The following is a 26338-nucleotide window of genomic DNA, read 5'->3' as shown; positions in this document are numbered from 1 at the left end:
CTTAAAAAACACATTTTTATCTAGTTAAAATTTCTATCAAAATATTTAGAAAATTTTCTTTTCAAGTTTCTGTTAGTCTTCGTCTCAAAGAAAGAAAGAAAAAGGTTTCTATTAGTCTTAAGGAGTTTGTGAAATTTTAATTTACTTTTTAGATCCGTGTTTTACATCTTGCTTTATTTTAACATATTTAATGATTCCAAATTGTATTTTCCTTTTTATCTTTTTGAAACTTATTATCTCCAGCGTAAATTATACTATTCATTTACATTTACTGAAAGTGAAATGAGTTGAAAGAATACTTACAATTTTTACAATTATAATATTTATTATTCTCTGTCCGTATGTAAAAAAGAGTTCCGTTTGAGGGTGGCATATAGTTTTAATAAAATTGTTAAAGTTATTGTAAGTAGAATTTGGGCTCGTTTGCTATGCATAATAAGTGTGGGATAGATACATATTAGGGTATACCACCCTAATATGTTATTTGCTTCAAAACTCAAAGCCCTTTATAAATTAATGGCCCATTAATATACACACATATTTTTGTATTACAATATAACTTTAACAATATAATTTATTGCTAGTTGTATATAGATAATTTTTTATAAGTTTATTACAGGTTAATTTAACAATTATAAACATAACACTATATGGTTAAAATTAAATTGTTGTCACAAATTATGCTATTATACTGTCCGCTATTAATTATTGATTAATTTTTTAATGTATAAGTATAATATATGATTAATACATATAATTTCCGCATTTAAAAAATACATGTAATTTACACTAGTACTCACAGATTGAAAATAATTGAAAATCGAAATTTTCTCTAAACTATAACTACGTACCAGCAGTTGTTATTATAATTTCTAATTTAATGTTTAAAATATAATATATTAATATATCATTATATTGGATTTGATGGACTATATAAGATTTACTCTCATGATGGACTCGGCCCCTGACTTAGGGGGTGTATTCGTTGTGGATTTTAATAGATTTCTATGGATTTTAAAAGTCTGGGTGTATTCGTTCTAGACTTTTAAAAGTCTGCAGAAATCTGGGTGTATTCGTTTAAGACTTTTAAAAGTCCATATAAATCTGGGTGTATTCGTTTCAGACTTTTTAAAATCCATACAAATCTAGGTGTATTCGTTATTCCATTGACTTAAAATCTGGAATGACTTTCATGGATTTCATCCAAAAAATACACACGACGAAATCCGGCCAAGAACCACGAGAATTGAAATCCATGAAATTTTAAGCGAGCGCTGAGTTCCAGCGCCCGCGGCCAAGAAGCCAGTGAGCGCTGGAACTCAGCCACCGTTGAGAGAGTCCAGCATATGCTGGATTCCAGCATATGATGGATTCGAGCGAGTCTGAATTATCTGCCTCTCTCTCTACGCGCTCCGTGTCTCTCGCCACGCCGTTGCCGCCGCCGCCGCCGCAGGCCCACAGTCCCCCAGCGCAGTGTGAGCGCCGCACCATCTCTCCTCTCCCCGACTCCTTCGGGACCGCCCCGGCGCACCCCTCACCTCTCAGCTGTTGTGCCGTCCCGTCGCCCCCGGCGCGCCGCTCCTTCAGCCTTCTAGGTTCGAATTTTTCTGTATTCGTCGTCGAATTTTTATTTTTTCTGATTTTGACTTATCTATTGCCTCATTGCCCTGTGCTGAGATTGAAATCTATTATCAATTTTGAGTTTCCCGTGCTGACATTCTGCAATTCATTTAAATGAATGGTTTTTGCCTTTTTGGTGCCCAATGCATTGCTCAACACTGGGTTTCCATGATGCCTTTTTGGTTTCCAGCGCTCGCTGGATTCCCAGCGGTCGCTGGGTTTCCAGCGGTGCTGGGACTCAGCGGGCGTTGGCATCATGGATTTCAATTCCAGAATTATCCCCTAAATTCTTCGAAAATCAGTGAAAATCGGGGTGAAATCCAACCACGAATTCTTTGAAAGTCGTCTGGAATCTATGTGAATTCCATGGAATTTGGACTTTTTAAAGTCTATGGAAATCCACAACGAATACACCCCCCTTAGTTTCGAAATAGTGTCACGAATAAGATTAGTCCTCGCTTATGAATTTTGATCATTCCCTTAAAATACAATTTATCTTGGATAATCTTGAATCCACTTTAATCTTAAATAATCTTAAGCCAATATAATCTCGAGTAATCGGATAAATGATTTTCACAAATTATATATTGAAATTTATTGAATATAGAAATTAGTAATTACAATAACACGCAATCGTTATTTTATCATATATATAGATTTACTCATACCATTTAAATATATCTAGATCTATTCTATCGCATAATACTTGTCTAATGTCATTTGTTTCTCTTATATAATTTAGAATTATAATTTACCTAAAACACAATTAACAAGTTAGCAGGTTTAAATTTGCATTATTAAAATAATTAAAAAAAATTATAAAGGTAAGAAAATTAGGTATTAGTACTCAACGTTTGATCCTAGGCATCCCTAACCCATAGACCTAGCCTATTTCAATTTTTTATTTATTTTTCCTTAAATGAAGGAATCTCTATCTTTATAAAATAATACTATCATATACTGCACACTTACTTAATTAGTAGTTACATACTTTAATATTACAAATATAATAGTAACACACTAATTAACACTGAAGCAATGTACAGAATTTTCCACTGCAGCAAGGATTATCAAATGTGTAGATAGATTAGCATGGTGCAGTATAATTATTGAAGCAAATGGCTTTGAATTAACATTAATCAAAGATTAATATATAAATGTCCAATTTAATTATATACTACTATTTTGGGCCAGCATTTGATCAGTATCACATGCCTCCTCTTTTCCTGTCATCGATTACTTTATTTTTTTTAGCAACAATTATTCATTTTCTTTTTATTAATTCTTGAAATTAGAGAGAAAGGTGTGAGATTAAATATTATTGTATGAAAACCGTAAATGCAACCAATTCATGTATATTTAACGACTACCTAGAAAGCCTCAAAATATTTGAATTGTTTCTTATACATGAATTAGATTTAGTCAATAAAAGAAAAGAAAAAGAAAAAATAAACTAAGCTCACTTCCCTCTTAATTTAATAAAATGATTTATGTTTAGCATCATGGGGTTTTGTATTTTAGATTGTGGCTAATTAGGTTATGAACATTTATTTCTTAGTATTTGTCAAGGACTTGTAAAATATTATTGCTTTTGTTTCAATTCAATAGGCAACGAGGCGAGTACGAATATCAAGAAATGAATAATTTATAATAAAATATGAGAGAAATTAATTTTTTTCAAGGGTATATTTATAAAAAAAAGGGGGATAGATAAATGAGGGTATTGTTTTTTAAGTGGAAAGAGAAATATTATTTGTGGACTACAATGACACTTGGTGTAAATAATGAGTTATGAGATAATATTTGTTATTTCTACAAGTTTTTCATTTTAAAAAGGGTTCTATTAAAATAAGACGTTCAAATAATAAAATATAACCTATTAAACTGAGACAGAGTGACGAGTAGAAATGAAGCCTCATCCTTTGAGGCATATCGATTTTTTATATGACTTCAAAGCTACTCCATCAAACTATTTAATTTAATGAAAACATATATATATTCAAATCCCCATGTGTCCATTTATGCATTGTAAATTGCTTCCTTTATTTATTTAAGAAAATAAAAAGAGTGAATGCTTTGTTTAACACACAAGAGGCGAAGATAATGGGCTTCCATGCGTGTAGGGATATTTCCATGTTACAATAAAGAGCGTTGTCTAACTTCCTATCTTCCTTTTTCTTTTTCTAATTAATAAAAATAAAAATAATCAGATAAATTGACTTCTTGCATTGAAGCAAATGAATGGTACAATTTGGGCACACATGAATGAGCGAAAAAATCGAATCAAATTTAATTTCAATTCGATTCCATTTAAGAAGTTCAAAGTTGAAATTTATTAGTCAGGTTCAATGCGATCTATACATTGGATTAGAAAAACGGATTGAATCTATAATCTATAATATATTAAAAGTGAAAATTTTAATTTAAAATCAATTTGAAATCAATTCAAAAACTGAGTGATAATTTTTTATTATAGTAATCTTTTTCTTTTATTTTTTCTTTATCTTTTTTTGTTTTATTTCTATTTTTAAAATTGTAAAATTCGGTTAATTACAAAATATTTGATATGTATATCAAATTAAAGATCACGACAAGAGTTTTAATTATATGTTTAATGTAAATATTGGATTTAAAATGATAAAGTTATACTCCCTCCGTCCATGAAAGAACTTCCTAGGAGGGAGTGGCACGGGTTTTAATAAAATGTTGTATAGTGTATTGAGAGTGGAGAAAAGGTTGTAAAGTGTATTGGGAATTGTGAAAAAGTATTAATAATTTATTGTGCTGTTTTAATTAATGTTATTTGAGTGGTGGGAATTGTCTTTGGTGGGGTATTGTCCCAAAATAGGAAAAAGTAGGAAGTTCTTTCGTGGACGTCCCGAAATAGAAAAATAGGAAGTTCTTTCGTGGACGGAGGGTGTATTATTTAAAGATAAAAAATTAATAAAATTCTCTCTCATCTCTCATCTTTTTTTTTTTGAATAAATCTATTTTTTTCTATTTTTTTTTATTCATTTCGTCTACTCTAGATTATACATATATTTTTTTATTATAATTTTTTCTATTGATACAATTTATCACATTTTCATAGTTTTTACCGTGTAGTTCTTATTTATGTATACATATGTATATATTTTAGTACTGTATATATTTCAGTAGAAATTTTGTATAAATTGTTTTAATATAATGTGTATATATTATATAATTTTTAATATATATTTGGACGAAATTATAATTCAGGGCAAATTTTAGAATGGGCTAAAGTTTAAGTATTTATATTACAACTTTATATAGTTGAAAAAATACCAAAATTCACTAATAGTTTGTGGATTTACAGTCAATTAACGCCTCAGAAAAATATGTTGTGAAATGCAAATCAGTTAAAAGTAATTAAAAGTTTCAAAAACTGATGAGGAGTGATATGCGCATAGTAGGGAAATGGTGTAAACCAGAGAAGTCATCCTCGCCAGAGGAGGCGTATCTGCCAGAGAAGTCATCCTCGCCAGAGGAGGCGTATCTGCCAGAGAGGTCATCCTCGACAGAGGAGTCGTGCTTACCAGAGGAGTCACCTCCGCCAGAGACGTCAACATCGCCAGTGAAGACGCCCTCGCCAGAGAAGACATTTTCACCAGAGGAGTCACTAAAAGCGCGGGGAGGTCTCCCGCGTAAAACCGAAATTACTATCTTACCCTTCAATGTATTAAAGGGGCTTAAGCCCAATTATCTTAGGGAATGGGCTTGAGGCCCTAAGGATTATTTACATGCTTATAAATAGAGACTTAGTAGTAGGTTAGGGGGGATCTCATTATTATTCATTCATCTCTTGTAAAATGTAATTCTCTCGGAGCATAGTGAAAAAACCCCAAAAACACCCCGTGGACGTAGGTCTTCTCGACCGAACCACGTAAATCCGGTGTCGTTTACTGCTTTCTAGTTTAGGTGTTGGTAGTTGATTCACCAACTGGCGCCGTCTGTGGGAAAATGAGCTAAGGCGTGAGATTTACTGTTCATCGCAAGAAGAAAAAAAAAATTTCCAGATTCAGGGGAGAGAGGGGATTTCCGATTTTCGGAATCGGGGCCATGAAGTCTTCGATTTGAGCTCTTTCCGGGGAGATTCCTCTTACTTCTTTCGATCCCCAATTTCGGATCAATTATTCTCTCATAGAAATCGCGAAGCCTCAATTTCAATTAAAAAGTTCGTGTTCTCCAGCGAGAGATCTCGCCGGAATTTATCAGCCAAGCAATAATCCTAGATCCAGTTCGTCTTCAACGAGGAAAGGGGAAATAAAAATCCATAGTCGAAATCCCTAAATTCAGATCTGGGCCACAGAGCTTTCGCCGCTCGTCCCTCCGCAACCAGCGGATTACCGCTCCTCCGCAACCACGGATTTGTCGCTCCTCTGCAGCTAGGGAATCTCCGCCCTCCTCCGACCGAGCACCGAAGAACATCTCCACAGATGGTCGAAGATCCGCAGCACGACTAGGCCACTGCCGCTGATCTCGTCGTCGTCGAGCGGCGCGATGTCCGGGTGTTCAAGCTCTGCAGCGCACCTTTTTCACGTCGGAATCGCGCTGATGTCTGCCGGAATCACGCCGGCGAGGGACCTCCCTCTAGTTCAAGCTGAGAGAGAAAGAATTCGAAAACTGGGCGGAGCCTTATTTGCAGGCTGCTAAGCCATGATTCAGAGACTGTTGTAGAGCACATACAACTAAGTTTTCATTTCCACTACTTGTTTTAATTCCTTAAAATCTTCTAATCGATAAGTTTGTCTATGGGATCCACATATCTGCTTGGGATTTTTTGCATATGGTACTCATGAATTTGTGGAGTCAAATTTAGATGTTATTAATAGTGATTTGACTGAAAATGGGTGAATCAGACTATATAATAGCTTTGCCTAATTAGGTATTGTTAATCCATTTTTGTGCTGATGCAGGAGGGATAATGGGGCGAGCTCCAATGATTTTAAGCCCATATGTGATGTTTGAAATGGGGCCAACCTATAATTATCGACATGATTTAGCAAATGATAAATATTATGTGTTTAATATTGTGGAGATTATTCCATGCTAAGGATGGTCTATTTTTAGATTGAGAATTAGTATTGAATCAAGCTTTAAGTGAGTAGATTACTATGATTTGATTTGTGGAAGCCTTTACATTGTAGATCTCATATATAATGTTCTATTGTGAAATCTGGAATTAAACCTTATGATCTCCCCGAGTAAGCTTTACATAAGCATTTATAATATGATTTTTGTCATGAACAAAGGCGTGGCAATAGTTTACACGATCGAAGTTTTGGGTTATCTTTGCAATGAGTTTACGGCCCTATCTCAAAGGGCTCTCATATGTTTACTAATATATGTGCTTAAGAATTTTTGTAACACAGGATAAGCAAATTTGGGGAATGATTTGAACAACTATGGTAAATACCATAATGTAAAACATGGTAACTCACTAATAAGTGGCAATTCAGGTACTTCGCTAAACTCTATCAATGGGAAGAGCATGATTGGGATATGTTATATTTTATCACTTGGGCAAAATCATGATTTATATGATCTTTGATGGGATTTGAAAGTTTGAATGAATTCATTGGTATATGAATATGGGAATCAAGTTGGGGCAGTGGGTTATATAATCTAGGGTTCGAATTCTCTTTGCAGCCCTATCTCAAGGGGCTCTCATATTTCACTAATATTCTCGTTTAAGAATTCTTCCAGCACAGGATAAACAACTTTGGGGAAATACTTGAATGGATATGGTAAACACCATAACATGAAAACGGTAAACTACTTGTAAGTGGTAATTCAGGTACTTCGCTGAACTTTACCTCGTGGAACCATGTGAGCATGATAGGGGAGTATTACGCTTTATCACTAGACAAAATGATGATCTTAGGGTATTTTTATGGGAGCATGAAAGCATGACAGGGATTTGGGAAATATTCTACTTCTTTACTTGGGCAAAACCATGACTTATATGATCTATGCTGGGATTTATGCAATAATAATTATGTCTTGGAAGCTGCACACCTTATGCATATGTGCCTAGGGCTGGTTTATGAATTGACTAAATACACGAAGCTGCACACCTTCTGCATATGTGCTAGGGCTTGAACTGCAACTTGAATTATGTTACTTGGGAACTGTAGTTGTGCTAACTCTCTCACAATCATCACAAGCATGAGCACCAAACACACACACACTTAACATGTTCATAACAGAGTATTGCACATGTCACCAGAGGGGGGAGTAGGGTGTATACCCATAGTCCCCAATTTTCAAATTCAAAAATTGCTTCTCAGCAAATCAAGGGAAAAACAGAGGGATCATGCTTCACCAGAGCAGAGGGGTCACACCCAACCAGAACAGAGAGGTCCCTGACAATCGTAAGCCGCGAAAGTTGGTCGTGCCATCCGGGCCTTCCATGCTCCGCGCAGAGGTTCCTGACAATCGTAAGCCGCGAAAGTTGGTTGCGCCACCCGGGCCCTCCATGCTCCGCGCAGAGATAGCACTTAATCATAAGCCGCGAAAGTTGGTTGCACCCCCCGGGTTTGCCATGCTCCGCGCAGAGGTTGCTTTAACCGTAAGCCACGAAAGTTGGTGGCACCCCCCGGGTCCTCCATGCTCCGTGCAGGGTGTTCCTGTCAATCGTAAGCCGCGAAAGTTGGTTGCGCCACCCGGGCCCTCCATGCTCCGCGCAGAGATAGCACTTAATCATAAGCCACGAAAGTTGGTTGCACCCCCCGGGTTTTCCATGCTCCGCGCAGAGGTTGCTTTAACCGTAAGCCATGAAAGTTGGTGGCACCCCCCGGGTCCTCCATGCTCCGTGCAGGGTGTTCCTGTCAATCGTAAGCCGCGAAAGTTGGTTGCGCCACCCGGGCCCTCCATGCTCCGCGCAGAGATAGCACTTAATCATAAGCCGCGAAAGTTGGTTGCACCCCCCGGGTTTTCCATGCTCCGCGCAGAGGTTGCTTTAACCGTAAGCCACAAAAGTTGGTCACACCCCCCGGGTTTTCCATGCTCCGTGCAGGGTGTTCTTTCAATCGTAAGCCGCGAAAGTTGGTTGCACCCCCCCGGGTCTTCCATGCTCCGCGCAGAGTGTTCAAGCTTAGATGGGAAGCAGCAAAGGAGGGAAGCAGCAAAGGAATGCATACAAAGGAGGGAAGCAGCTGAGGAATACTCCACCGTGATCTCACTGCTCTGCCGTGATTTCACTGCTCTACTGTGATTTCACCACTCTGCCGTGATTTCACTGCTCTACCATGATTTCACTGCTTTGCCGTGATTTCACTGCCCTACTGTGATTTCACTGCTCTGCAGTGATCCCAATGCTCAGCCACCGTCCGTGATCCCAATGCTCAGCCACCGTCCGTGATCTCAATGCTCAGCCACCGTCCGTGATCCCAATGCTCAGCCACCGTCCGTGATCTCAATGCTCAGCCACCGTCCGTGATTTCAATGCTCTGGCAGGATTTCAATCCTCTGTCGGGATTTCAATGCTCTACCGGGATCTCAATCCTTTGTCGGGATTTCAATGCTCTTCCGGGATTTCAATCCTCTGTCGGGATTTTAATGCTCTACCGGGATCTCAATCCTTTGTCGGGATTTCAATGCTCTTCCGGGATTTCAATCCTCTGTCGGGATTTCAATGCTCTACCGGGATCTCAATCCTCTGTCGGGATTTCAATGCTCTTCCGGGATCTCAATCCTCTATCGGGATTTCAATGCTCTACCGGGATCTCAATCCTCTATCGGGATTTCAATGCTCCGCCATGACTTTAATGCTCTGCTCTGAGGGGCATTTCTCTGCTCTGATCGGGCTGCTCTGAAGGTATTTCTCTGCTCTGAAAGGGTATTTCTCTGCTCTGATCGGGCTACTCTGAAGGCATTTCTCTGCTCTGAAAGGGTATTTATCTGCTCTAACCGGGCTGGGGTATTTTTCTGCTCTGACCGGGCTGATGTATTTTTCTGCTCTGACCGGGCTGATGTATTTCTCTGCTCTGACCGGGCTGTTTTGATGGGAATTTCTCTGATCTGATATGTATTTTTCTGCTCTGACCGGGCTGTTCTGACGGGGATTTCTCTGATCTGATATGTATTTCTCTGTTCTGACGGGCAGTTCTCTGAGCTGATAAACATTTCTCTGCTCTGATCGTGCTGGGTATTTCTCTGTTCTACTCTACGGGCTACACTATTTTGCGTCTCTACTCTATGGGCTGTTTTGATCTATTCTAATCGCTGCTCAGCGAGGAATAAGCCGCCTCTTGGGCGTGCCACTGTTATCTATTGGCCTTCTCACGCGCTGGATTTTTTACGCGCTCAACAACAGGGTATATTGTTCAGACTCGATAAATATTTATGACGGGTTTTCTCACATGATCAGAGTATCATATTTCTCACTTCAACATGGGTTTTCCTATGTTATTCGGGTATTCTTGCAACGGTCTTCTGATTTATCTAACACAAAGCATTCATATTGCTTATCTATGCAAAGTATTCAATATGGGGTATTCTCAGCGCTGGTTTTCTTATGCGCCCAAAGAAATGGAAATTATTTATCTTTGTCAACATTCAACAAACAAGAAGGAAATCTAACTTGGAACTACAATTCCAAAGTCAAGGGAAAAATGCTTATCTTTGCTTTCTTATAATATTAAAACTCTTATGTCTTCATGATTTGCAGGGATTAAGGAAAACAGCGCAGCGCTGGCTTTAATGATACTTCGCTGGTTGAACACGAAGAATACCCGGTTCAACCAGACTAGGGGGGAGTGGTTGATGAGGAGTGATATGCGCATAGTAGGGAAATGGTGTAAACCAGAGAAGTCATCCTCGCCAGAGGAGGCGTATCTGCCAGAGAGGTCATCCTCGCCAGAGGAGTCGTGCTTACCAGAGGAGTCACCTCCGCCAGAGACGTCAACATCGCCAGAGAAGACGCCCTCGCCAGAGAAGACATTTTCACCAGAGGAGTCACTAAAAGCGCGGGGAGGTCTCCCGCGTAAAACCGAAATTACTATCTTACCCTTCAATGTATTAAAGGGGCTTAAGCCCAATTATCTTAGGGAATGGGCTTGAGGCCCTAAGGATTATTTACATGCTTATAAATAGAGACTTAGTAGTAGGTTAGGGGGGATCTCATTATTATTCATTCATCTCTTGTAAAATGTAATTCTCTCGGAGCATAGTGAAAAAACCCCAAAAACACCCCGTGGACGTAGGTCTTCTCGACCGAACCACGTAAATCCGGTGTCGTTTACTGCTTTCTAGTTTAGGTGTTGGTAGTTGATTCACCAAAAAACGCTTTCAAGACTAATAGAAAATTTGAAAAAAATAAATATCTAAATATTTTGGTGGAAATTTTAAATAAGTAATAATTATTATTTGATAAAAAGGTTTTGTCAAGATCTTGATCATTCATTTTATACGCCTCCAATTATAAGATGAAACAGTTTCATCTTCATTTTAACGATACTATCTTTATTAGAGCTATTTTATAAAATAATATAAGTAACTTATAGAATTTTATTTTTTAAATATAATATATTAAAAAATATAATTGTTTTAGTTAAGTAGGTATCGTCATGCATCGCACAATAGTAATACTAGTTTTCTTTTAAAAAATATCTGATTCAATACTTTCAACACCGAATTTCATTCAATTTAATTAGACGTGGAAGATAGGACTAAACGTTTTTTAACACATAAATTTTCAATTTTTAACTAAACCAACCTTAGATTTGGGGCCGGGTTACCCCAAGAATATATTTCTATATTTCTTTTTATAGCAACTAGTAAGAACTATCACCAATCAACATATCCTTTAAGCATATCCACTATAGATGCATTTTCCTCAATTTCACGTTCAAATCGATCCCTTTTGACCATTATGTGTCATCTGTACACGAATATCACACGTTCTTCGATGTTTCAGAAATAGGGGTGATCAATCAAGACGAACATATGAACAGTCATGCCAATAGAACAAGAGCAAAACAAATAAAATAAAGTAATTTTGAACGAGAAAGCATAACACAAAAATAAATAAATAATACTCGCTTATTATTTTGTCTAACAAAATCTAAGAAATGGACAAGTTCAGCGGGAGCACCACCAAGAGTTAGTTAATATCATGTCCACCTTTCTTGTGTGTCAATGCAATCATGGAGGTCATCACATCCACTAAGCCAGTCACATCACTATCTACCTTCTGCTTGGGATCCAATGAAGGTAGAATCCTACCTTCACCAGTGTGGGCAGAGACAAAGATATTGTCACTCAGGTTGCCACACATCTTACCAGTTCTATAGAGGTAGATGAGCCCTAGAAATATATGCTTGGATTTAACAAATTCAATTTTTAGGAGCTTATAAGCTTTTAGAGCTTATTTTTGGAACTTATTTTGTCAAACACTTTATAGAAGCTTATAAGCTAAGCCAAATAGGCTCTAAATGTTATTTTCTTTTTTTTTTTATAAGGGCAAAGTTATATTTTCACTAGATGAGAATGACTATTTTACTAGTTATCTTTTTTTTTTTTTTTTACTTCTGCATTTTAAATTTAAAAGTCGTTACATAACAAACAAAAAGAAAATAAATTTACCCCAATACAGGATAAAATAGCTGCAGATTATGAAAATTTGTCCTTGATGGCTTTGTTTGTTTTTACAGCTTCCAATCTATCTTGCATGATTACCCTAAATATTAATTCAAACACATCAAAAATAAAATCTACTTTCCTAAATAAATCAAGAAAATACACAAAAAGGCCAAATTTGCCTTACTACTTTATCGATCAATGTATAGAAAAAGGCCATTGCCTTATTTTTGTTTGTCATGATATTTTAGACTTCACATGTATAAAGTAATGTATGATCCATCAAATTTCCAAAAAACATTGCAAAAATTTTGAATCTAACAGCTAGGGTACAACATGAAATTCAGATAGCCACATGCTTTTCGTGTTTGAATATATAAATACAAGTTTAAACTTCAATGATAGACTAAATTAAATTTTTGAATGCCCTCACAATAATAAATGATCATAGATATTATTATCCCAAAATCAAGGATGCTTTCTAGAATATATGAAAAATTAGTTCCGTATTCTAGGTCAGATATTAGTTAGTCCATTTTGTTACCATTAGTATATATTATGTTTTGAGGTTCTGATAAATAATTATGACGGATTTATTAAGTATTGGACATCCGAATGATTTTGGTATGTTAATATATATGATCATTTATCATTATGAGGGCATTCAAATCATGTCCAATACTTAGAAATCCGTAGAAGCGTGTGTTGTCAACTATTATCATATTCATGACAAAACATTTATGTCCTTGATGCGTAGGGGCGTGATCCAAGGGCTCATCAAATGTCAACCATCAAATGTTCTCGAACACGAACACAAAAAGCATCAAATGTTCCTTTTGATTATGCTTTCCAAATTCAAGGCTTTTTCAACCATCAAATATTCTCGAACACGAAAAGGATGTGGCTATATGAGTTTCATGTTGTACCCTACCAATTAGACTCAAAATCTTTACAATGTTTTTTGGAAATTTGATGGATCATATATTACTTTATACATGTGAAGTCTAAAATATCTCTTATGTAAATATTTGGCTCAAGATTTTTGCACAAAATTTTGCTTAGAGGCCACTACAGTGAACCTCCTTTAAGCTCTTCTTACAATTTACAAATAACAAATAAAAAGAATGTAATGGCCTTTTTCTGTACATTGAACGATAGAAAATAGAAAGCCCAATTTGGCCTTTCTTTTTGTAATAGAAAGCCCAATTTGGCCTTTTTTTTTGTATTTTCTTGATTTCTTTAGAAAAGTAGATTTTATTTTTTATGTGTTTGAATTATATTTAAGGTAATCGTGCAAGATAGGTTCGAAGCCGTAAAAACAAACAAAGTCATCCTTACTACATGATACTATACATATACCTGCTATGTACACAATAACAAAAGGCTAGAAACATGTCAGTGTAATAATATGGAAAGAACTTGGTTAGATCTTCTTCGATTTTTGCATCTCCAAACGACCACTGCAAAATGCAACAAAAAACAATAAATCATTATAGCAATAATAACATAAGCTATTCATAAATTCTCTACTTATAAAAGAGATTAAGCATACCTTATGGCCTCCATACTCTTTGTCATTTACATGAGTATATGCAGCATGGTAAAATCGAATAATATCTATCGGACGTCTGTATGATTGTTTATTTGAGTTGTTCCTTTTGCATTTGGGGCTGGGTTACCCAAGCATATATTTCTTCATAGCATCCAGTAAAACTTTTCACCAATCAACATATCCTTTGAGCGTTGTAGATGCATTTTCCTCAATTTCACATTTCCATCGATCCCTTTTGACCACTCTGTGTCATCTGTACGCGAATATCACACTTTCTTCGATGTTTCAGAAATATGGATGATCAATCAAGACGGACATATGAACATAGAACAAGAACAAAACAAATAAAATAAAGTAATTTTGAACGAGAAAGCATAACACAAAAATAAATAAATAATGCTCACATATTATTTTGTCTAACAAAATCGAAGAAATTGACAAGTTCGGCGAGGAGCACCACCGAGAGTTTGTTAATATCATGTGCACCTTTCTTGTGTGCCAATGCAATCATGAAGGTCATCACATCCACTAAGTCAATCACATCACTAAGCAGAATCCTAACTTCGCCAGTGTAGACAGAGACAAAGATATTGTCACTCAGGTTGCCACACATATTGCCAATTTTATAGAGGTAGATAAGCCTCATAAATATATGTTTGGATTTAACAAATTCAATTTTGAGGAGCTTATTTTTGGAACTTATTTTGCCAAACACTTTATAGAAGCTTATAAGCTCAACCAAACAGGCTCTAAATGTTGTTTTTTTTTTTTTTATAAGGGCAAAGTTATATTTTCACTAGATGAGAAAGACTATTTTACTAAATATCTTATTTTTTTTTTTTATACTTCTGCATTTTAAATTTAAAAGTGGTTACATAACAAACAAAAAGAAAATAAACTTACCCCAATATAGGATAAAATAATTGTGGATCAATAAAATTTGTCCTTGATGGATTTTTTTGTTTTTACAGCTTCCAACCTATCTTGTACGATTACCGTAAATATTAATTCAAACACATCAAAAATAAAATCTATTTTCCTAAAGAAATCAAGAAAATAAACAAAAAAGGCCAAATTGGCCTTACTACTTTCTATCATTCAATGTATAGAAAAGGGCCATTACCTTCCTTTTGTTTGTCATTATATTATAGACATCACATGTATAAAGTAATGTATGATCCATCAAATTTCTAAAAAATATTGCAAAAAATTTGAATCTAACAGCTAGGGTACAACATGAAACTCGGATAACCCAAATTGGCTATACTTCTTTCTATCGTTCAATGTATAGAAAAAGGCCATTACATTCCTTTTGTTTGTCATGATATTTTAGACTTCACATGTATAAATTAATGTATGATCCATCAAATTTTCAAAAAATATTGCAAAAATTTTGAATCTAACAGCTAGGGTACAACTTGAAACTCAAATAGCCCAAATTGGCCTTACTAGTTTCTATCGTTCAATGTATAGAAAAAGAAGCAAAGCAACAACTACCCAATATCTAACCAAAGCAAACAGGTATCTTGAAATCCACCATCAGGTCTTCTTATTTACCTTTGTAGTTCTTTGCCCATATTTTCTCTAACTTCATCCGCGCTACCATGCGGTCCTTCTGCTTGTATGGTAGCGCGGGACACCTGGAATAAGTCTGTTTGCTTTGGTTAGATATTGGACAGTTGTTGCTTTGACTTGGTGGATTTTAAGATACCTATTTGCTTTAATTAGATATTGGGCAGTTGTTGCTTTGACTTGGTGGTATCACATTTTTGACATGTGCATTCTACGCTCTGGACATCATCTTTATGCATAGCCTACCAGTAGGTGTACAACTCATCCTTGGTGTTGAACAGTTGAGGCTTTTATTTGTTGTTCTTCTTGCACGAAGGATGAAGGCACGGTATCCTGGCATCCGACTCCAACAGCTCTGCGAGCTTAGGGAGTGTGAGCCAAGGATAGATTGCCTTACTTAGGGGCACTTTGCCTGAATTTCCACGACGGAAAATTTTATCCCCTGCAATGACTTAGATCTTATATAACTTAAAACAAAAAACAGGGAAAATAAATTATATAGAAGATAGGTAAAAGGTCAGATTTTAATGGTGCTCACCTTGATCTTTTTTTTGAAAGACTTGGTAACATTAGTCTTTTTCTTTGAACGGGAGCTAAACTGAATCTTGCCAAGGTTCTTTACCATCTGCATATGGAAAAGAGTGCTGAGCTTCTCAAAAGTTTCCTTGCACATGATCATAAATAATTTTTCAAAAGTTTTCCTGTGTTCTGTGTACTCCAAAAATGGGAGAGGGTAGAGAAAAATATCATCATGACAAACAAAAGGAAGATAATGACTTTTTTCTATACATTGAACGATATAAAGTAGCAAGGCCAATTTGGCCTTTTTCTGTATTTTTTTGAATTTTAGGAAAGTAGATTTTGTTTTTGATGTGTTTGTATTAATATTTAGGGTAATCGTGCAGGATAGATTGGAAGCCGTAAAACCAAACAAAGCCAGCAAGGACAAATTTGATGCGACTATACGCCTTCCAACAGTTAAAGATGTAGTTGCAAAACTTAAGGAAATCAATTCGACATCCTTAATAATTTGTTGTCAAAGTATCCTCATGTGAATCAAGAGATTGAACACACTCCAATAAAAAGATCTTATGAGGATGTTGCCATAATGTATGAGTGGGTATCAATAATCCTACATCGTCAGCATACAATTGACCCACATAATGATATGTTTTATTTTTCTGATAAATGAATTATTATCTAAAAAATTGAAGAAATATCTTGTATTTCTAACACCCATTTGGAAATATATATATATATATATATATATATATATATATATATATATATATTATTTTTTTGTTCTCTTTTAGTGATAGCTATCGGAACAGTGAAAATGCTAAAACTCTAGAGCTATTTTACCCTATATTAGGGTAAGTTTATTTTCTTTTTATTAGTTATGTAACCACTTTTAAATTTAAAATGCAGAAGTTTTTTTTTTTAAAAGATAATTAGTAAAATAGTCATTATCATCTAGTGAAAATATAACTTACCCCTTATAAAAAAAGAAAATAACACTTAGAGCCTATTTGACTGAGCTTATAAGCTCTTAGACAACTTGTAAGTTGTCTAAGAGCTTATAAACTCCTACAAAGTGTTTGACAAAATAAATTCTAAAAATAAGCTCTATTAGCTTATCTATATAATACTCCCTCCGTCCCAAACGAAATGTCCTGTTTTTTTTTTTGTTGTCCCAAACGAAATGTGTTGTTTTCTTTTTGGGAAAAAAATAAGGGATAATAAAGTGTTTTCTTATTGTAGGACCCACTGAATTTTTAACTTTACACAACACCACTTATACTCTAATTAACTTGCTCCTTAATAACCGTGCCCAAAAGAAACATGACATTTCGTTTGAGACGGAGGGAGTACTATATAAAGGACCAGTTTAACGGCTATTTTTTTCCGCCATAATTTAAAATTTCAGTTATTTTTAAAATTTTAGTTAAAGTAATTTGTATCTCACGTTTACCACTTTTGCGGTGATGGAACGACTTTTTCTCCCAAATTAAACTTCTTTTCTTTTTTTTTTCTTTTATTGTTTTTCATTTTTTTTCAATCTTTCTTTTTGAAAATTGTGTAATTTGAATAGTGATAAAATATTCAATATACATATCAAATTAAAGATCATGAAATTAGCTTTAATTTGATATATAATAGGTATAAAATAGATTTAGGTGATGGCTGGTATGTAGAAATGGAATGGATTTTGGAATGAAATGACAATGGCAATAGAATGGAATGAAATATAGGATTCTTATGGTTGGTAATAATAATAATGATAATAATAATAAATTATTAATTAATAATAATAATAATAATAATAATTAAATTAATTATTATTATTATTATTATTATTATTATTATTATTATTATTATTATTATTATTATTATTATTATTATTATTATTATTACTTTCATTTATTGTTATTAATTATTAATTAATTATTATTATTATTACTTCATTTATTGTTATTATTAATTATTATTATTATTATTATTATTCTTTATTTATTTTTTTATTATTATTTATCATTGTTTTACTATTATTATCATTTAATATTTTACTATTAATTTATTTATTTTTTATTATTATTAAAATATATTTATTATTTTTACTAATATTATTTATTTATTGTTATTATTAAATTGTTTTAGTATTTTGTACAATTATTATTATTTATTATATTAATAATATTAAATTATTTTGCTATTATTTATTATTATTATTACTATTATTATTTATTATTATTAATTTTATTATATTATATCATTATTAGAAGTTATTTTATTATTTTTGAAATTATTATTTATTATATTAATAATATTAAATTATTTTATTATTATTATTATTATTTAATTAAAAAATAAACTTTTATTATAGAGTAATCTCATATCCGTAGGAATATATAATACCATGGGGAAGGGGAGGAATGACTAATCCCATATGCATGGGAATAGACATTCAATCGAGAATGACGATTCCCATTACAAAACCGTACCAACCATAGGATTGGGAATGAGCATAGGAATCACCATTCCATTCTTGTATACCAGCCATGCCCTTAAGATAATAAAGATATTGAAATTTAAAGTTTCAAACTAAATTATCTGTTTCTCTCTCATCTCTCAAACTAAATTTAAAGTTTCAAACCAAATTTAAAATATATTTAGCATTTATTTATATTTAATATTAATATTTATTTATTTATTTAAACATGTCGTTTCATTTCGTACTCGCCGTGCATCGCACGTACGGGCACACTAGTAATAAGCTCCTAAAAATTGAATTTGTTAGAGCCTATTTATTTTCTTTTAAACATTGGATTTTCAATTTTGTTCGATTTTAAACTAAACAGACCTTATCTACGCAATCCTAGGCATGCAGCAATGCACTCGTAGACGACAACATTTGCCACATCATCAACACATCATAATCATCTCGACTAGCAAAGGTATCAATAGAGAGTTCAAAGTTCAAATATGAGAGCACAAGTTTTCTAGTAGACCTATCTTCCAACTCTCTACACATCACAATTGAAACCAAACCATGCTCAAACACAAATACAAATGTAATGATTCAATACACAAGAGAAGATATTGCTTATACAAAAATTTGCCAGTGGTTCCCACTCTAGTAGATTGTGAAAGTATATTGTCTAATAGGAGCCATCAAATTCAAGTATCTTCTTCAACCTTTATTACATTTCCTCTCTCATCGCGGCACCGAGAGACCTAGTTCTGAAATAACAAGGTAAACGCTACATTAGAAGTAATGTCGCATGCCACACATTGTATATCAAGAGATGCACAACCAAATATTACCGCACAAAGGAAAACCAAACATAACGAAATATGATCGTAAAGTGGCTCGTAGTCGTTGAAAATAAACTTAGAATTGCTATAAGCACAAAGGGTGATGATGAAATAGAATCTACTTTCTAACAGAGGCTTGATTGGCAATGAGGCCGAATTCTAAGTTCGCCAAATCTTCATGTCAAATAACAAAGAATCGCTAAGTAGATACCATTATATCTATTACATAAAGATAGTGTAAAGAAGCTTCAATCAAAATGATAGGAAGCTTATGGAAAGAACTAAGCGAAGAATATTTATTTCAAAAGGTAAGGGGCTCATATTCTATTTAGAGAAAAACATGAAAACTCTTACTCAAAACTTGAGCGCCGCACACGTAGACACATGAAGCCTAACTAATCAGGTGGTAGGCAGGTTGCAGCACATTCCTTCTCCAATTGTAACAAAAGAATAAGAAAAATACAAGCAAAAAAGTAAAGTATATGAAAATCTGACCAACAAGATTTGGAAGCGACTTCGGCTATATGAACAAAAGAACAATTTGCGAACACAGATAAAATAAATTTATCACTTGAAGAGTTATAAGCTGCTATAAATCAGCCTTTTGTTTGGATATAATATATGCATAACTAAAAATATAATAATGAAAATTATCAAACACTTTGTTAGAAAAATGATTAGAACTATCTTAATATAATAATGAAAAATATCAAGACTTTGTTGGAAAAAATGTTACAAATATCTTATTGTATTGACAACTGCTTAGGGGATACAAACCTATTCTGTCATAGAATCATTAAATTATCCCTAGATGACACGAAAACCTACTTGTTTACGACCTTACGAAACCGAATTATGTCCAAGAAGGTAGTAGAAAGTATTAAAGGCTACAAAGAACTAAATCTTGTTTGCCCGACGTACAAAGCATAATTGGCACCTGACAGAACGGGAGAACTTAGAATAAAAAACAACATCCATAAAGGTATTTGGAGTTCCACATGTTGTAAAGGAGTTTCATACCAGCTTTACAAGAAACTGAATACTTATATTAGTAAGTAACCTTACTACAAGTCTAGAACAAGCTACGACGTCAAAAATATAAACATCAGCTGAAACTTATGACATAGTCGTCTCTAACGATAATATCATAATAGACTGCAGCTAACTCAAACCATTTGCAAACCAATTATCTCAATCAATGAGCAAGAAAACCGTGATGACAATACTAAAAAGGTGTCTAGCAACCAAATATGGCACATAAGAGAACCAATGCAACAAAAGAAGCAAAGGATTTTCAATGAATGAAGAAAGGATAGTACGAAAAAACTACGGAAATCCTCTTTTATGACATGGAATATACATAAAAAGAAGTATTCTTACAGAAACATTACAAAATCTATCAAACTCCAGGGTTGGCACTGCAGAGCATACCCTGAGACAAAGATCTGCAGCCCTTGGTGTCTATGCCTAGACAAGAGGTTAGTCGAGCCGACGACAGCGCCGAGTGGAGAGGTAACAGAGATTGGAGCATAGCTATTTGAGGCAATGTCCTGAAAAAAGTCCCAATTCAAAGACAAATCACAAACTACCTAAAATGACCTAAATTTGACAAATAAGGCCTAAAAAATCAATCTTGAAAACATTAACCGATGACATCTATCTATCAATGATTTTTTACATTTTAAAATTTAAACATAATAATACAAAAAACCAAACTCTTAAACTAAAAATTCATACATTTATCATCAAGGTGCAGCCTAAAATTCAAAAACAACGCTAAGAACATATCAATTGAAGAAAAAAAGTGAGTTCGAAAAAAGAGGGGCGAAACGAAAACCTCGAAAATGGCGATGGAGAGAGGCGCGCCGATTGAGCTGAGAACATGGGTGTGCTCTTTGAAAAGGTGGATTTGAGAAAGCTCATTGCTGGCTTTGAGATCGTTCTGCAACGAGACGCCATTGTTGAAGAGCGGTGGCTGGAAAGAAAAGTGAGTCGAGGGTTTTGGAGAGGTATAAGAAGCTGAGGTATTGAAAGTGGTACTCTGCGCTTCGGAAGTTGGACTTCGGGATTTGTAAATCCACCCTAATTTTGAAAGGGGTAATTGCCAAATCATGCAGGAACTTTAATTGATTTTGCAATTTTAACACTATTTTTGAAAAGGTTATTTACTATGGATTTTCAACATTTTTAATTTTTCTGAATTTTTTTTAGTCTAAATACACAAATTTAGTGTTCGTATGATCTTTTTCACGAAATTTATTTGTCGGAGCTGTCAACGTGACTAAATCGTCGATGGTCAAACGACGCAACTTTTACTTCTTCTAAACGTAGTTGTTACGAAAAATATAATTGTAATTATTTCAATTTCATAAAAATAGTGTTGTTTTCATCTTAATGATAGGACATTGTTTTGTACTTAGTTCAGTATAAATAGTTATATGTCACGTAGAAGTCATATCAATTTCAATTTAATATGAATTATTCGTTGTGGATTAAATCAGATGAGCACTAAGTTTGTGTAGTTGGATTAAAAAAAATTCTACACATCTTAAGAGCATCCGTGTGGAGAGCCCATAGGGGCTTTTAAAAGTGGTCCCGACTTCAAAAGAGCCTCTTCCCAATTAGTGAAGAGCTCATAGAGGCTCTTAAAAACAAATCTGTCGAGTTCTTCGAAAATCTGTTGGTTCCAATTTTTAATTTTATATATATACATATATGTGTGTGTGTGTGTGTATTATTTCCTGCTTAATTCTTATTGGGCGGTGCTATGCACGCACTCTTTTCTCTCTCATCCCGAGTCGAACATGGAGCTGGGAGACTGAAGCGAGCCTTGAAGGCACAATATTGTGGGGGTGGGGGGTACTTTAATTTGTCATATTTTATAAATTATCTTAACCTTCGATATGGAGAAATTTACACCTTACATTTACCTAAGTTATGCCTTAATTACGATATGGACAATATACAATACCTTTATCGTATCAAGTTTCGGTATATCTTAAATTAGTAAGAACGGTATACCAGGTTTTTGATACATTTCCCCACCTTTTAACCTATCTTTCTTGTAATAATTTTAAATGTGTCATTGAATATAAATTTGAATATGTAAATCTTGATCCATCTCACGGTGTGACTAAGGGTGTGCAGAAACCGAATCGGCCGACTAAACCAACTGAACCAAATGGTTTTCGGTAGGTTTTTAATTTTTATTCAACCGGTTCAATCAGTTTTTAGGTAAATTTTAGTTTGATCGATTTGTTCGATTTTCGTGAATTTGATGGGTTGAAAACCGAATCGACCGAATATACATACACACTTTATTAATTTTAATTCTTATAGTTTTTAAGTTAACCTAGTAATTGAGGATTCTTATCTCAGTGACTGAACAACCAACAAGAATATCAAGATTGCAGATTCTTATATCAGAAACTGAAAAACAAATAAGAATATCAAGATTGCAGATTCTTATATCAGAAACTGAAAAACAAATAAGAATATCAAGATTGAAAACCTCTCTCTCTACACTGCACTTAGCATCTATCTATGCTACACAAACAATAGAATAGAATAGAGGCACCAATGATGTCAAAGCAACCGCAGCTTCCCCGTTACACTGTCCACAGCCGATTTATTCCCTGTTCCAATACCAAAAATAACATAAAATACCAATGTGTTATTCTCACACACAACACACACTAACTCCAACAAATGTCTATCTTCATCCACAAACACAATTTGTAGTTTTGGTATTATCTAGTATTCAGAAAACGCGTTTCTGCTCGACCATCTACACCTCCCTCGTATTGCAAATCGACTCTCCGACTAGTTTCACACGAGGGGATTCGAGTGATAGTGTATAGATAAATGGTGGGAGTGAATTATTTCGTGGCAAACTATGATAGAAAGTGTGTTTTCAAGAAAATATACGCGTCTCCCCACTTTAGAGGATTACTGAGCTCAACAAGTGTTCAATGTCGAGTAGAGGCTTTCTTGCATTCAAAAAAGAAAAAAATATGAAACAAGACAGGAAACGAACCCGGTCCGACTGCAAGGACAGTTTTCGAACCAGCAGAAACCTGAGTTCGTCCTGCATCAGCAACTGTGAAAGTCGGGAGGCCAATGTCCTCGGCAGCATCCTTTATCTTATTCCTGAACACGATCACCATAGCCATTAGTATGCACCAGAAATCGAGTATGGACTCAAACAAGAAGATGACTTGACAGCTTAACACACATTTCTTGCTGGTTTTTGCACGTAACGACTATTTTGGCTTGTCCGCAGAGCTCCCAGTGCCTCAGGAGAGATCTGTTGCTGCATTAACCAGGCCAGGCAGTTATGTTGTAACATAATGAGAAGAGATGTGCAAACTCGTGAAACTGAAACTATTTTTGGACATCTGAAAAGAGGGACTTTAACATTTGTTCAGAAAAACGGAAGATGAGAGAGGCCACGATGCACAATTTATGCTTCCATAATTCTTGTCACCACATAAAAAGTTCGATGAAAGTTCATAATCACTTAGCATACAGAGGCATCACCTTGCATAGTTTAACAACCCTCAGTCAAACTTTATGAACGCGAGAAATACACGAAGAAAAGTGATTGTCACGGTTGAGAGCAACAATTGAACAAAACTACAAAGGCATCATCACAAAGTAATTAGGTGAGATATACACCTTTGAACAAGCTCTGCATACATGCCGGTAGCAGCATCTGCGAAATAAGCAGTAATCAGAAACACTGACTCCTAAATCAATAAGAAAACAACGGTATACACGGACTATCTGAAACAACAGCTTACGAGCACATTGAGAAGCGATTTTGCCGGTTCCCATCTTCAGATCTTGCCTAACTACTAAGACCTGTCGAAACAAAGTTATGCATTTCAGTATACAGTGATCGTGGCTATGAATGAAACGGACTCGAAGTCTCATTACAGCAGAGATCATTATCATCCATTCAAATGCATAAACTTTTCTTTAAAATGTTCAAAATGTTACATCCTATGATACTGAATTCATAGCAAAGATTGTACTAGCTACCAACTCCCTCACAATCCAAACAACAATAAACTATGGAGGTGTTTAGTTTTCATGATTAAGATACATGATTGAGTATTTTTATCCTCATTATCAAGATTTTCTCCAATCCTGCTCTTTCAATGGAATATGAATCAAACATAATTAGCTCAAATGGTAGGATTTATCAAGGACCTACGGAAATGCCAAAGTTCCAATTCACCTTAGTAAACAACGGATTTGCCTATACTAATTTTAGCTATTTAGGATGAGTTTACTTTGCATGATTGATAAGATACATGACTGAGTATTTTTATCCTCAATAAGATACATGATTGAGTATTTTTATCCTCCAACTAAGATTTCTCCAATCACACCCTTTCAACGGAATATTAATCAAGCAAAACTATCTCAAATGATAGAAATTATCAAGGGCCTTGGGAAGTCCCAAGATTCCAATCCATCTTAGATTTATTTTTATCTATCTAGATGTAAACACCCCCAAAAACGCATCATTATCAGAACACATGCAAAACTCTGCATAATCTTTAATTTACCTGATTCACACCTGACAAAAAGATTGCATAAAAACAAGTCTACTAAACAAATTAGGCAGACTAACAAATCCCTATAAATAAATTATACAAAAAAGGAAACAATAAAAATGAAGTCTTTTAAAAAAAGGGACCATTTTGAGCTCTTCATCATTGTTGGTGGACACAGTTCTTGGCTGCTGTTGATGTTTGGTAGTTGGTGAGCTCCCAATTTTCCTGCCAGTCGGGCTTTTTGCGGGCTTAGCCAAGTCCAAAAAGAACCCGAATATGAACCCGATAATGAGGCCCGGGATGAAGTTTTCGGGCCTGAAACTCACTCCTAAAGCCTCCCTTTTCTCATGTTTCTGCTGCTGCGAGAGTAATTGGTTAAATTCAAGAACCCAAAAAAATGTTGCATAAGAAAGACGAAAAGATTGAAACTTTATTACCTTTCTGGATGAAGGGTTCTTAAAAGAACTCATCAGTGATATAATTTTGGAAGCTCTGATTGTTTTAAAGCTGTGAAGATGGAGGTAGTAACGGAAATGGTTGCTGGATGAGATAAATTTTGGTGAAGATTGAAGAAGGCTAACGGCACAATACGATGTCGTTTCAAGTGGACTAAACTAAATCAGTGAAGATGGAATGAAAGACTAGGCACAAATTGAAATTGAAAGCTGAAAAAATACCAAGTAGACCGGGACCATTACCACATAAAAGTGGGAAAACGTACTCACACACTATCCACATCACACAAAGATGAAAAAATTATTATTCGCACATAGGTGGGACCATTACCCATATAAAAGTGAGAAAACTACTCATACGCAAACAAAATTGAACTCAAAACCTCTCACGAAGAAAAATCTTTGAGTGTCTCAACCTTGCCACTTAAGTTAGGCCTCATCGCGGCATGAATCTATTATTAATAGCGAAGCCAATTTTGCAAATTGCAACAATAATATTTCGACTGAAAATAGGATTTGTATAATTTTGAAGAACGTACCAAAAAGGAAATGTATGCATAATTTTGAAAGATAGTATCTCACTGACTATTCGATTGCACATAATTGATATCGAGTATGAATCGATCACTTGATAATATGTAATTTGTGATTGGAGTTATATCCGAACTACCAAAATTATACCATCTTTTTGAACATTTTCTTTTATACTTCACATCACACCGCATCTAGCATTCTCCGAAATTGACATGAACTTTATTTAGGGTAATTGGGAGAACTAAAAAAGACCTAAATTCCAAAAAACAAAAATAGCAGTATTTTTTTGGTTGAGTTTTCAAGTCTGCGTTTCGACAATTCAAGACCAAATATCTCTCCCAATTTCCTGGTTCTGAAATTTGTTTTTTACCTTTAAATATTTGAAATTGAAATACCATAAAAGAGTTGAATCGTAACATCTAAAAGCATAACTTTGTCCGAAATGCATAATATTGAGAAGATTAACATAGTTACAAAAGCATAATATTGAATAAGATGAGGATAATAACATACTTACAAAAGTGAATTGATAAGGAAAATATGAAATTAAAATACAATAAAGATTCAGACTAAAAAAACCACAAAAATGCCCTCTTAGCACATGAACAATGGTGCCCCAACCT

The 26338-nt window shown here is 34.7% G+C and overlaps 3 protein-coding genes and 1 long non-coding RNA gene across 16 annotated transcripts in view; 1 reads left to right on the top strand and 3 right to left on the bottom strand.

Moving 5' to 3' along the window:
• The window catches only part of LOC130994894 (uncharacterized), a 1167164-nt gene that overhangs the window by 275195 nt on the left and 865631 nt on the right, over nucleotides 1-26338 (top strand). The window lies entirely within an intron of this gene.
• Nucleotides 13442-16205, bottom strand: LOC130995013 (uncharacterized). Its single transcript, XR_009091995.1, has 3 exons — nucleotides 15885-16205; nucleotides 13775-15758; nucleotides 13442-13682 (listed from the first exon to the last, which is right to left on the bottom strand). It is a non-coding gene; the product is annotated as an uncharacterized LOC130995013 (long non-coding RNA).
• On the bottom strand, nucleotides 18758-21305 carry LOC130994956 (protein NONRESPONDING TO OXYLIPINS 2, mitochondrial). Of its 3 annotated transcripts, none has more exons than XM_057920168.1 (3): nucleotides 21000-21305; nucleotides 20594-20712; nucleotides 18758-19087 (listed from the first exon to the last, which is right to left on the bottom strand). In XM_057920168.1, the coding sequence occupies exons 1-3, from the start codon at nucleotides 21119-21121 to the stop codon at nucleotides 19062-19064; spliced, it is 267 nt and encodes an 88-aa protein (XP_057776151.1). In that variant the 5' UTR covers nucleotides 21122-21305; the 3' UTR covers nucleotides 18758-19061. The 3 variants fall into 3 exon arrangements, with proteins under 3 accessions (XP_057776151.1, XP_057776149.1, XP_057776150.1); XM_057920166.1 differs by having other exon boundaries at nucleotides 20543-20712; nucleotides 21000-21290; XM_057920167.1 differs by having other exon boundaries at nucleotides 20554-20712; nucleotides 21000-21290.
• On the bottom strand, nucleotides 22606-25399 carry LOC130994949 (uncharacterized). 11 transcript variants are annotated; one of them, XM_057920156.1, is made up of 7 exons: nucleotides 25164-25399; nucleotides 24870-25085; nucleotides 23965-24025; nucleotides 23840-23876; nucleotides 23397-23474; nucleotides 23199-23311; nucleotides 22606-22797 (listed from the first exon to the last, which is right to left on the bottom strand). In XM_057920156.1, the coding sequence occupies exons 1-7, from the start codon at nucleotides 25194-25196 to the stop codon at nucleotides 22748-22750; spliced, it is 588 nt and encodes a 195-aa protein (XP_057776139.1). In that variant the 5' UTR covers nucleotides 25197-25399; the 3' UTR covers nucleotides 22606-22747. The 11 variants fall into 11 exon arrangements, with proteins under 11 accessions (XP_057776139.1, XP_057776142.1, XP_057776140.1 ...); XM_057920159.1 differs by having other exon boundaries at nucleotides 23397-23468; XM_057920157.1 differs by having other exon boundaries at nucleotides 24870-25082.

Source organism: Salvia miltiorrhiza, chromosome 7 (genome assembly GCF_028751815.1).
Source record: "Salvia miltiorrhiza cultivar Shanhuang (shh) chromosome 7, IMPLAD_Smil_shh, whole genome shotgun sequence".
Taxonomy (NCBI): Eukaryota; Viridiplantae; Streptophyta; class Magnoliopsida; order Lamiales; family Lamiaceae; genus Salvia; species Salvia miltiorrhiza.
Note: the sequence above shows the minus strand (reverse complement) of the source record. Positions and strands in the feature narration are given on the sequence as shown.